This window comes from Botrytis sinoallii (assembly GCF_014898435.1).
Source record: "Botrytis sinoallii strain Bc 23 chromosome Unknown BSIN_001, whole genome shotgun sequence".
Taxonomy (NCBI): domain Eukaryota; kingdom Fungi; phylum Ascomycota; class Leotiomycetes; order Helotiales; family Sclerotiniaceae; genus Botrytis; species Botrytis sinoallii.
Window position 1 is genome coordinate 6,108,487 of NW_024066028.1, and position 12,101 is coordinate 6,120,587.

The following is a 12,101-nucleotide window of genomic DNA, read 5'->3' on the forward strand; positions in this document are numbered from 1 at the left end:
TCCCACCCTATCTTTCTTAATTCCCAATTCCCAATCTCCCCCAATCTCCCCTCAAATTCTAATAACAACAAATACCAAATCCATCAATCCCTACAACAACTAACTAATATATTCCCAAATCCCGCTCAGCTACTTATATTATATCATATAGCTACTCAATTAATAATTAATAAACTCCTATATCGATATTACACCCACACTCATATTCACTTACACCCATAACCTACCTCATTTTCTTTCTCCTTATTTCTCGCTTCGATATTATTACTTTCTATTTCACTCATCCTCACTCTCATCCTCACTCTCATCCTCACTCTCATCCTCACTCTCATCCTCACTCTCATCCTCACTCTCATCCTCACTCTCATCCTCACTCTCATCCTCACTCTCATCCTCACTCTTTTTTCATCCATTCCTCTCCTATTCTCCCTATTAAAGCAAAAGTGAATAAAACAAAATAAAAGAATATAATATAACATAAATCTCCATTACCTCTTCATCACCTCTTCGTCACCTCTTCACCACCTCTTCACCATCCCATCTCCCATCTCCCCTCTCCCCTCTCCCCCTCTCCCCCCCCTAAAAAATCCACAAACTCATTTCCCACTGACCAACGCCAACACCAACACCTACCCCCCCTCTCCAAACATTTCCAGTATTCAATTCACACCCATCAAGAAAAAAGATCTCCAACCACACTATCCACTCTTTAATTTCCACATCATTTCACACACACACACATACCTTCCTTTTGATTTCCAGCATTCAAAACTTACGTCTCAAACTTACATCTCACACGAGTTTAAGATACAAGCTCTCTCACTGTCTCGCTAAACCCCGAGTATTGAACCGCTCGCGCAACATTCGCTCGCTTCACCTCACCCGATCATTCTAGCTCACAGTACAATTCGCATAAAACACACACACACAAACATACAAAGCCCCAGAAGAATATAATATCCTATTCTCACTAATACGAATCGGATTTATGATCCTTCCTTTTTTTTTCCTTCCCTTCCTCCGCACCATCAATTCCCTTCGAACACATAACTAATATCTCAAGTTCCATCATTCATACCATACACACCCGTTTTAGTTTCATTTCATTCCATACAACGGGGCATGAACATCGTTGTGTTATCCATCCATCCATCCATGCATATTGATAACTATACCTCTTTCTCGAACATGAATGTCATCACGTCCCTAGTGCCAAAAAAACTTGTCGACTAAAATCCACGTCCGTCCCATCGTACGATACCAACCATACCAACACCTTACCGCCACCCCACCCATCACCAAAGAGCTGTGAACAAGCCAGAGTAAACCACCTAATATTCCAATCCAATGCCTGTGAAACAAAAAGAGATGATGTGACGTAAGGTTATCTTGCCCGTACTGTAATATATGTGCAGAAGAATAGTTTAAACTGCAAAGTACAAAAGAAATATAGTCTTCTTGAACAAGTAGCCTAGCCCCGAGACTCCGAGTATAAAACTTTTGTTTAAAAATCCACAAATAGGTGCCCAAATCTAATATTTGTTAGTTAAGTTTGAAAAAGGTCAAGAGATTCACTTACTCATCGGGCCCACCTTGACCATATATCTCCGTTTCTTCAGGGTACTTATCAAACTGGCTGGCATCTCCAACTCCAGCCTTGACCGGAGGAACATAAGGTGCATCGATATCCTTCTTGGATAACCTTTCCCAAGTTACTTCAGCGAACCATTGATGATTTTTGACATCCTCAGAACCACCATGTAAGTTACCAAGACGCTTGGTGAGATCTGCTGTGATCAATCTTTGCAACAAGTCCTGTGCATCTGGGTGAATATATGGAGGATACTTGACCCTCCCTTTAAGAATATTCTCATAGATTTTCATGGGAGAGCCACCATCCCAAAATGGTGTAAAACCACAAAGCATTTCGAAAATTAATATACCAAGGGACCACCTGATTCATATTAGTTGGATGATGCAACCTTTTAGGATAATATGGTTCAATCGAGCGCAGCGAGGACGGGGTTTGGGGGCCTGCCCCCATAAGAGAAAACGTATAATGAGGATGGTCTAATTGATGACGCTCCGCTGGGCCACTGCCGTGGAGGCCTTTTCGCTTCGCTCTAGGAGAGGGAATGTGGAATAGGGATGATGAGGCTAAAACTTACCAATCTACGGATTTATTATAACCTTTACTCGAGACTACTTCTGGTGCTAAGTAATCTGGGGTACCACACAATGTCCATGTAATATCTGGGACTTTCTTTGCGAATCCAAAGTCAGTAATCTTGAGATGTCCGTGCCTATCAAGTAGTAAATTCTCTGGTTTCAAGTCTCGATAAATGATATGTTTTGAATGAAGGTATTCTAGAGCCAATGTAACTTCAGCAGCATAGAATTTGGCTACTGGATTGGGGAATCGCTGAAATTGAATAATTAGTGTCTTTCATGGAGTCAGTGTCATCGAACTTACTTGTGACTTTCGCAGTAAAGAGAATAGTTCACCCCCCTCTACAAAATCCATCACCATGTATAGATTCTTCGAGTCTTGAAAGGTACCCCATAGAGTAATGAGGAATGGATGCTTGACTTCTTGCAACATCTTTCTCTCATCATTGGTATGTTCGACCTGCTTCATCTTGTGCACCTGCGCCTTCTTCAATACTTTGACGGCATAGTATCGCTGATTGTGCTTTGATCGAACTAGATGAACTCGACCAAAACTTCCCGTGCCCAATGTGCGCTGAATATCAAAGTCTGTCAAAGAATATTTGCCCTTGGTTTGTCTAATCTGTGGCTGCTGTTGTGATTGCTGCGATTGTCGCTGTGAGGAGTCCATTTGAAGTGTGCTGGTGTTAGCAGCTACCGGATGTAGTGAAGGTTGTGAAGAAGCTGGTGGGGTTGGATATGACTGGCTCGCGCCGTCATGCTGTGGTGGATGGATCAAGTTGCTAATACTGGGAGAGTTTTGACGGTGCTGCTGTTGATCAGAATGGATTTGCGCAGATTGCTGCTGTGGAGTTATTCCGTGTGTCATTGAGGCTTTTTTGGCCACGGCAGTCGGTTGGTCGTCGGTTGTGCGAGAGGTTGTAGTTTGGAGAACCTCGTGCTCGTGGGATTGGGGTAAAGTCGATTGGGTCGAGACAGAAGCTATCGAATTATCGAAGCCTCTTGATGATGTGGGGGTTGTCGGACTGGTTGTGGCTTGACTAGATGTTGGAGAGGTTATGGCCGGAGACTCCTTCGTCCGTTTCTTCTTCAGAAAACCGAGTGTCGGCATAGAATGAAAATGGTAGGTTGCTGGATGTCGAGTTTGATAGATCGACAGTCAGCAGAAAGCAGGGCCGCGGGTGTGTGGGCCGAATGCAGGATGATATGTAAGGTAGATGGGTAGGTCGGTGGTAGTTGGTAAGGTTACCCCCAAAGCAGTCTTGACAGACAAGGCTAATTGGGGAAAATCAAAGGGTGTATGTTGTTTAATTACCGGGTACCTAGAAAGGAAGGGAGGAAGATGTGTTATAAATCGACAATTTTAAGTTTCTTTCTCGATTCTCTTGAAGTCTTCGTGAGCAAGGTCAAGGAGGGAGTAGCAAGTTGCTCGTTTTGGGGAGTAAGCTTCGTAGGATGCGGATCGTTGTAGTTGTAAATTATGAACTGTGTCCGTTGCGACAAAGAGCACCAATTGAATGGAATGATACAATATTAGAGTGAATTAAGGGTTTGGAGAATGTCGGTATGAGTGGAATAAATATACCAAATGGAATTCAATTGAGAATATCGAGGTTAATGGTAATGATAGTGATAATGATACATGAACTAATAAGTAACCATTGATGTATTTTGGGGGGGGGGGGGAGGGGGGAAGATTGATTTGGGATTGGAGGAGGTTGGTGGGTTGTGTTGGGTTATAGCTGTTGTAGGTGGTAGGTAGTGGCTAGTAGTAGTGGGTGGATGTGGGAGTGTGGGAGGTATACAAGGTACCTATGTACCGTATGTGATGATATAAGAAGATAATCGCAATAATTACTGGGTGATGGTGGTGGTGGTGGTGGTGAAGGCAGTGATAGTGATGGTGATAGGTACAGAATGAATAATGATAATGATGTGAGGGGAAACTATTAATATGGAATTGAATTCCGATCGTGACCCAGGAGGGACGGAGGTTGATTGTTTGTTTGGAATATGACCACCACCATTGACCGTTAATGACTACAGGCAAAGAGAGGTAGAGTAATTATTCTACCAGCTTGGAACTCTCTCCCCTAGAACCATTTCAATAAAGTCTTTCACTTCAATTTCTGTTGTTGATGTTTTGATGTTAACTTGATTGCTCCCTCACTGCGGAGTACCAGATGCTCGATGCTCGATGATGATATCTGAGTCCTCTCCGTCTTCTGTGCACTCGGTGGTGTATGGCGTTAGCTTTGGTGGGGTTGATGGTTCATCATTTGATGATTTGAGGAAGAGGAGAAGATCAACCCGAAAGATACTGCAGCTGGTAAGATAAAAAAATATTATACCTTTCAACTCATCTTGCTACCACCGTCCTGATGTTAAAGAAGACGAAGTCAAGGTTTTCAGTCTTGTTAATGGTTTGTTCTTGATGGCGCTTTATTCTTTCTTTCAGTTCCAGTCCTTTAATGCCTTGACTGTAAATATACATACTAGGTCAGTCATGGTAGCTATCTCGTATCTGTGTCTCTCAATGCTTAAGTTAAGGTTACACTTCTCAATTCGTGCATCGTAAAGTAAGATCAAGAGATGATACCGATACCTGATAATATACTGAGAAAGAAAGAGATCATGTTCCGAAGATATGTACTATATACTAGGTAGGTCGGCAGGGAGTGAGTGAGTACTTGCTTCCATCTACTTTCTACTCTGACATTCTCTGATATCAGAAATCCTAGATACGTGTTGATCAAACTACCTGATATCTCGAAGCCTTTCCATTCTATCAAAGCATTGATTCTGCACCAATATACATTTGTATGTGCCTCTAGCTACCAAGTAAGATCTTACCTCCTCTCGCATTGTAAATTGTAAATCATGCAACCAATGGCAATGCGGGGATATCAGCATCCTCCGTCTTGTCGTTACAGATCTCACATCCATCATGAACAAAAATTCAAAATCCTTCACAAAGGAAGTGTACACGCGAGGTGGATGGAAGATCTTGATTCATCTTGTATTTCTTGTCCATCATCATTATTAGTCAGCCAGCTTCATCACCTACCTACCTACCTACCACTTCTACTTCACCAACCTAAACTCTGCTCTCAGTCTCCATATGAGCAAAGTCTATCCTCTTTCTCCAGATCCAGTACCAAATCGGGTGATCAATGTTTCAAATAAAATGTCAACTATAATTTATTCACGTCACTGCGATTTCTAGTAAGTATGCCTACCTATCGGGGCATAATTGAGTGCAAGCCCATGCCATCATGTAACCTGTAACTTCGAAATAGATGTATTTTCAATCTTTAACCCTATTTAACTATCAGATTGATACCTGTATATGATGAGAACTTTCTCGAGGCTCATTGCATACACTTCATCTCGATTTTCTTGAATTCTCCTAGATCCCGTGAAGATGTGGCCAGTCCCAAAACCCATGCAATGCAATGTGGTACTCCGATTACCCCTCATGTTCTTCCCAAACTCCATGCTATCTATGCTTTGATAATCCCGAGTCCCATTAATATTTACTTCCGTTCATTGACCACTCATTCTGCTCTCCGACCACAGCCCATCGATTATTTGAAAGACTGCGGTAACAGCTTGCATTACCCCTTCGTCAACATCTTGTCCTCCCAACTTCTGTTGAATCTTGTCGGGATGCCACCGGACTCTTTCTACCTTCAAGGTCTTCGTAAGCTGTAATTCGGTAGGTTCTCCGGAGGTTGGTGCGCATAAGAAAAATCTTCTGACGTCCTCCTTTTTGACGTCTTTTCTACTCCCACTTTCGACTGGCCAAGGTATGGATGCAACTGCAACTTTCGAAGAGTTCTTCCCAAGATCTTCCCATTTCTTAATGTAGTTATTCCATTTTTCGATCCAAATTTTCTTGGACCTTCTCTCCTGACCTCGCTTCAAACTCTCCTCAACCTTTCTTTGCAATTGTTCAGCATCTCTCTCTTCTTTCCTACCTTCTTGAGCCAACCGTTCTCGCTCTTTTTTGGCTGCTTCGCGCCGAGCCTTTTCCTCTATTAAATGTTGATGGGTCTTCTCATACATTTTACCTCTAACATATGCCGTATATTCTTCGTCAGTCATTTGTTCTAGCTCGCCTGTAGGGCCTTGCTTGACGTCGGGATATGTATGAATTGGTTGCCCATAAACTCCCTCCCAATACTGTGCAGCTTCATCGTCAGCCATCGCATCAAATAGACTTTCCCTGAATGCAACATCTGGGTCGAGATACTGATTGGAAGAGGTATTGGGGAGGTGCGTGTCATCGTAGAGGGATGGATCATCCTTCGTGGCAGATTGCCTGCTTCGTTTTGAGCGATGATGATGGCGGTGGCGCCTTTCTTCGCTATGGCTCCCTGATGGTGGTTCATCCTCCCTATGCTTTCTCTTGAATCGAAATTTAGTTGGATGAGAGTTGGTCATATCTTCATTGGAGTTTAGTTGAATTTCTACGTTGAAACAGTAAAATGATAAGTTTTGGAGGTATGGTTGTGATATGAACAACTAAAATGAGCGTACTTGGATTTGTGGTTGTATACAACATCGCATCCTACGGTTTTGTCATCTTACTGAATGGGGCCGCTAAAGTTCTTATCGATTGCTAGAGTGGGTCATTAGCGTGATTGCCGCCTTACGGCATTTTACAGCTACCTATGGAAAGCGCGACCCATACCGTACATTGCAATCCTAACATAACAAAATACCTCTTCCTCAACATTCTACTATTCCACCATAAAATACACAATGGGATTAAATAATGGTTTCAACGTATTTGGTGGTGATGACTCAGATGAGGATACAAATGTCAATATTCCATTGTCAAAACCCTCGAAATTTTCGAAATCCTCGACCTCGAAACCCTCGAAACCCTCAAAAAAGCCGCCTATAAGTATGTTTGGCGACCTCTCGAGTTCGCTCACGTCGAAGAAACATGCCGAGACTGCAGAAGAACTTGATGCGAACATATACGATTACGATGCAGTCTACGATTCTTTGAAGCCAAAGAAGAAGGTAGTCAATGAGGAGGAGGAACGGAAGCCGAAGTATATGAGCAATCTTATTGCTGCAGCTGCAGTACGGAAGCGCGACTCTACAATTGCCGAGGAGAAGAAACTCGCAAGAGAAAGAGAAGCTGAAGGCGATGAATTTGCGGATAAGGAGAAATTTGTCACATCGGCATATAAGAAACAACAAGAAGAGAATCGCCGCATAGAAGAAGAAGAACGATTGAGAGAGGAGGAAGAGCAAAGAAAGAATAAAGACACGGGAATGACCAGTTTCTACAAAAATATGCTTGAGAAGGGTGAACAGAAACATGCTGAAATAGTAAAGGCTGCCGAGGAAAGGATTAAACAAGGCCCACAAGAAGATGTGACGGAGGATGAAAAAATGAAGACTGATGCAGATATAGCACGGGAAATCAACGAGAAAAAGGGAGGCACCATTGCCATCAATGACGAAGGTCAAGTTGTTGACAAGAGAGAATTACTCAAGGGTGGATTAAACATAATACCTAAAGCAAAACCAACACCTAATCCAAATTCATCAAGAAGTGGAAGCTCAATGCCTGATCACAAGAAAGGCAACACATTTGTGGGAAGTGGAGGTGGAAAACAAGCTATGCGCGAACGACAATCACGAATGATGGAAGCACAATTAGAACAAGCTACCAAACGAGCTTTGGAGGAAGAGGAAGAGGAGAAGCAGAAAGTAGAGAGAGCTTCTAAGAGTCGAAAGACCGAAGGCGATATTATGAGTGCCAAGGAAAGATATCTTGCAAGAAAGAGGGAGGCGGAAGAAGCAAAGAAGAAAGCATCTCAATAGAAACATAATATATAATTCCCGAATCGAAACCAGAGCAAATCACATGTCATGGCCGTAGATATCTCCATTTCATTTATAGTGGTGTTGTTTCCAATTCCTTGCATTTTATGCCCTCCATTTCCAGAGACGTGGTGACCCATTCATAGTGTACAAGAGTATAATACACTCCATCATAATAGCCTTCCATACCAAATCACGGATCATTGTTGTGATATCTCGCTCCAGCATGCTCTAGCACCTCATCACTTCATCATCACATAACCCCTCCTACTCAATGATGTCACTCCTTCCCGTGATAACCTTTTGTCTTCCCTACCCTCCCTCACTCTTCCTCTACCCCTCTTCTAAAATCCCAGCCCAAATCAAAATCTAAAACATACCCCCCGTCGCCCCTCCGCTAGTCGACTCTCGTTGCAATCTCGCAATATATTGCTTGCTCACTGTGTTCCACGCTTGCATGTATTTTTCCATACATTGGGTGAAGCAGGTGGTTTCGCCGCTGCTGAGAGAGGTACCAGGTTTGGGGACGCATTTCTCGAAGCAGTGTTCGTTTACTTTCTAGGTGGATGGTTAATATATGAATTGTAAGAGGCTAGGGGAAGGGACGTGGAGAAGGGGTTGAAGGGAAACTAGAGGAACGAGAAAAGAGAAAATATTCACCTCGATCAATTGTCTAGCATTGGTCATAGCAGCTTCCTGACGAACTTGATTCATAACAGCAGCTTTTGGGTCCGAGGAGGCGAATGCATTGTTAAGAGAATCCATGATTGCGTTTATATGTGTTATGTATCGATTTCTATGTAGAAAGTGACGCTTTGAGGAGATTGAATCTCAAATTGTATATGAAGAAGAGGTGTGAATTTTCGTTGTTGAATTTTAAACTTAATATCTACGAAGAACCTCAATTTTTTAATCAATCTCAAAGAATGACGATGGACCATCAAATTCACAACTCGGCCTTAGGCAAGTACCGACTGGTAGCTATCATCCCTGGTTGAGAGGAGAGGTTACAGGGTATACAGCGTCAACATCAACCACCAGTCCGTACTGTAGAAGTAATTTCCAGGGCTACAAGCACCCCCAACACCCGACACGAACGCTATAGCAGTTTCCCCAATCACTGACAGGCTCAAGACAGGCCCCAGGCATTCTCGCAATTCAAAATAACAGGGATCTCAGCTTAACCTTGAAATCCCCGACGCCAAATTGTTCACAGACACAGACACAGATAGGAAACCTTAAGGCCAGCTAACAATTTAATCTGACGACTTCGGGATTCGATTCACGATACTTCGTAGTCCCTGAAACTATTTCCTTTCTCAACATCCTATTCTGATTTTTCTGGCAGAAGGATCCTTCTTTTTCTCCATCTACTTTACGTTACTCATTTTCTTTGCTTCGTCCGGTTGAAGAATTGATTGAAATCTGGGGAAAGTATAGGCCTTGAAGAATACTTGTGGATAGGGACAGATTGTACAGGACGCAATGTGGTTCCCCAAATCATTGTCGGCGCTATGGCTGGCTTCTTGTGTTATGGCCGCTGGAGATACGCAGACTACGAAGCTGAGTGAGGACGGAATTAGGAGCATACCGGTTGGTCTACTCGATTGAATTACCAGTGAAGGAAGAGTTGACTGACTTGTTGGAATAGCTTCGAACACATTCGCTGAATCAGGTCAGTAGTTGAACAAGAAGCGCATAACATAGTTTTGGGAACTTTGCTGATTTGGAATTGGATTAGCCATATTTGGATTCGGATATGCAAAGTAGATGGTTCGATTTCGGCGGAAATACTATTGTGAGAGCAGACAAGTATGCATGCGCCCTGAGTCCAGAACTAGTTGTTGGGGATAGATGGGCTGATGTGGAGGGTATAGGTACATACGATTGACATATGATCATCCATCTTCTTCAGGATGGCTCTTCTCAAGAGTCCCACTAACAGCCACAAACTGGGAGGTATGAATATATTCGCCCACACTCTCCTCAATGCAATCTAACCACAACTTATCTGCAGATCGAAGTCGAATTCAAGGTCCATGGTCAAGGCAACCTCCATGGTGATGGTTTCGCCATGTGGCTCACCAAGCAACGCGGCATCCAAGGCGACGTCTTCGGCTCCGTTGACAAATTCGAAGGTCTTGGTATCTTCTTCGACACCTACAAGAACAATCGTCCCGGAACCGTCTTTCCCTACGTAATGGCCATGGTCGGCGATGGCAACACTGCCTATGACAAGAGCAACGATGGCAAAGATCAAGAATATATGGGCTGTTCTGCACGGGGTCTCCGCAATGCGAATGTCCCAACTAAAGCCAAACTCACCTATTTCCAAGACAAATCTCTCAAACTCGAACTCCAATACAAGAAGGAAGATCAATGGGAACTCTGCTTTGAAACTTTCGAACCACCTACTATTCCATCCGTAGCCTATCTCGGATTTTCTGCCGAAACGGGTGAATTGAGCGATAACCACGATATCATCAGCGTCAACACGAATAATTTGTACGATACCAACACTCACAAGAATAAGTACAAGGATTCGCAGCCCAAGCCTGAAAATGGAAATAGTAGATCTCAAAAGGGACAGGGTATTTTGAACAGAAAGAAGAAGCCTGCCGGAAGCTGGAGTTGGTTCTTTGTTAAGTGTATCATTGGATTAGTGTTTCTAGGTGGCGGTTATGTCGGATATACGGCTTGGAGAACTTCGCAAAGGAGAAGCCATCGATTTTAGATGATGGGGAATGAAGGTCATGGTACTTGAGTATTCAAGTCTGATCGATTTTGAATTGCAAAGTTGAAAGTGAGCAAAATGAACACAAGAACGCGAGAAGCAGTGGATAAGGAACGAGAATTGAAACCCGAAATTCACATGCAATTGAGATGAAGATCGATCTCTTTACTTACTTCTATTGGTGGATTGATACCGAGAGGAAAAGTCGAGAATAACCAAGGGTTTCAAATAGTTTATGTAGTATACCAAGGAAAGCAAGACAGAAAACCAATATTCACTATGGGAAATGCAAGGGAATGAAAAGATTCTGATGATTGGGGCCTCGAAAAATATGTGATCTGTGATGTATAATCCGTAAAACGAATCATTTGATATAGCCTGGTGAGTGTACCGTACCTATACAACTGGAGATGGCGGGCTACTTGGGGGGCTGATTGTAAGCGAGAATGTTCAGGGGGATGCTAGTTTGGGTACTAGTCCAACGAGGTACGAGTAGAAAGATGCTTGATGCTCGATGCTTGATGCTAGGTAGATGGGTAGGTGGGTAGGTAACTCGATCATAGGAATCGCAATCCTGTTTGCAGAATGCTAAAATGTAATTGTAATACCTGCATGATCGATTCTCTACATCACACTAGTATAGATAGTAGTATCCAACACTCCAGACTACAATTCGACCATACAAGATTTTGAAAATCCAAGGCGATGAATGAATGAGAAAGAGAAACCAGGGGAGTAAAATCGGTTTAAATATTCTACTAATCGAATTCGATATCTCACTCCTATGGTCCATCTCATCCGTATGTTCGTTCTAGTTGGATTTGGGGGTTGAGTTATCTTTCTTGTTTTGTGGGATTGGGTGGTTTGGAGTGGAGTATGGGAGGATGGGATATGGGATATTCGATGTTGTTGATTAATTAGTACGTCTATTTCTACTGCACTGTAACAGTAGTAGTAAATCCATAATCGATTCGGTCGGGTCCTATCTAGCTATGCGAAGCACCATGCAAATCGCCCTGAAATATGGTTCTAATTGAATAAAGAGATGGGAAAAAGAATAAAAACCGATTCCCTTCCGAACTTCTCGTTTAATCTCTCTGGGCACTTTCGATTGGTCTTTCCAAGTTTTTCAAATTTTTAGGGTGTGTATTTATTCTAGTCCAAAAACTTTCTGTGCGTAAATTCCTTTGATATACTTATCAAAAATCTCGTGCTTTCTATTGTGTTACAATAATTCCTTTTTTCTATCTAATTTTTTCAAAATATTATAAAAGCTGTAATTAGTTTATAATATCGTATTTTCTTCTGAAGGGTTGTTTTTATCTTCTAATTCTTCAAATTCTTTCTAAAA

At 42.6% G+C, this 12,101-nt stretch overlaps 5 protein-coding genes across 5 annotated transcripts; 2 read left to right on the forward strand and 3 right to left on the reverse strand.

Annotated features, from left to right (window-relative positions):
* Window positions 1-941: 941 nt before the first annotated feature.
* Window positions 942-3,834, reverse strand: EAF02_001247 (uncharacterized protein). The gene is made up of 4 exons (XM_038897295.1): window positions 2,474-3,834; window positions 2,169-2,422; window positions 1,580-1,954; window positions 942-1,532 (listed from the first exon to the last, which is right to left on the reverse strand). The coding sequence occupies exons 1-4, from the start codon at window positions 3,278-3,280 to the stop codon at window positions 1,505-1,507; spliced, it is 1,464 nt and encodes a 487-aa protein (XP_038764154.1). The 5' UTR covers window positions 3,281-3,834; the 3' UTR covers window positions 942-1,504.
* Window positions 3,835-5,715: 1,881 nt separating this feature from the next.
* EAF02_001248 (uncharacterized protein) lies at window positions 5,716-6,615 on the reverse strand (the record flags this gene model as incomplete). The annotated part of the gene is made up of 1 exon (XM_038897296.1): window positions 5,716-6,615. One exon carries the CDS (start codon window positions 6,613-6,615, stop codon window positions 5,716-5,718), a length of 900 nt encoding a protein of 299 aa, XP_038764155.1.
* A 321-nt stretch (window positions 6,616-6,936) lies between these two features.
* EAF02_001249 (uncharacterized protein) lies at window positions 6,937-8,016 on the forward strand (the record flags this gene model as incomplete). Its single annotated transcript, XM_038897297.1, has 1 exon — window positions 6,937-8,016. The coding sequence occupies one exon, from the start codon at window positions 6,937-6,939 to the stop codon at window positions 8,014-8,016; it is 1,080 nt and encodes a 359-aa protein (XP_038764156.1).
* Window positions 8,017-8,385: 369 nt separating this feature from the next.
* On the reverse strand, window positions 8,386-8,781 carry EAF02_001250 (uncharacterized protein; the record flags this gene model as incomplete). Its single annotated transcript, XM_038897298.1, has 2 exons — window positions 8,386-8,574; window positions 8,677-8,781. 2 exons carry the CDS (start codon window positions 8,779-8,781, stop codon window positions 8,386-8,388), a joined length of 294 nt encoding a protein of 97 aa, XP_038764157.1.
* A 720-nt stretch (window positions 8,782-9,501) lies between these two features.
* On the forward strand, window positions 9,502-10,750 carry EAF02_001251 (uncharacterized protein; the record flags this gene model as incomplete). Its single annotated transcript, XM_038897299.1, has 5 exons — window positions 9,502-9,609; window positions 9,668-9,691; window positions 9,758-9,828; window positions 9,894-9,975; window positions 10,034-10,750. 5 exons carry the CDS (start codon window positions 9,502-9,504, stop codon window positions 10,748-10,750), a joined length of 1,002 nt encoding a protein of 333 aa, XP_038764158.1.
* Between the last annotated feature and the right edge of the window lie 1,351 nt (window positions 10,751-12,101).

Coding starts and splice junctions, on each gene's coding strand:
- EAF02_001247 (XM_038897295.1), bottom strand. CDS start 3,280: ATGCCGACACTCGGTTTTCTGAAGAAGAAACGGACGAAGGAGTCTCCG. Junction 1,955..2,168: donor TATAATAAATCCGTAGATTG/GTAAGTTTTAGC, acceptor AATATGAATCAG/GTGGTCCCTTGGTATATTAA. Junction 1,533..1,579: donor GGTCAAGGTGGGCCCGATGA/GTAAGTGAATCT, acceptor AACAAATATTAG/ATTTGGGCACCTATTTGTGG.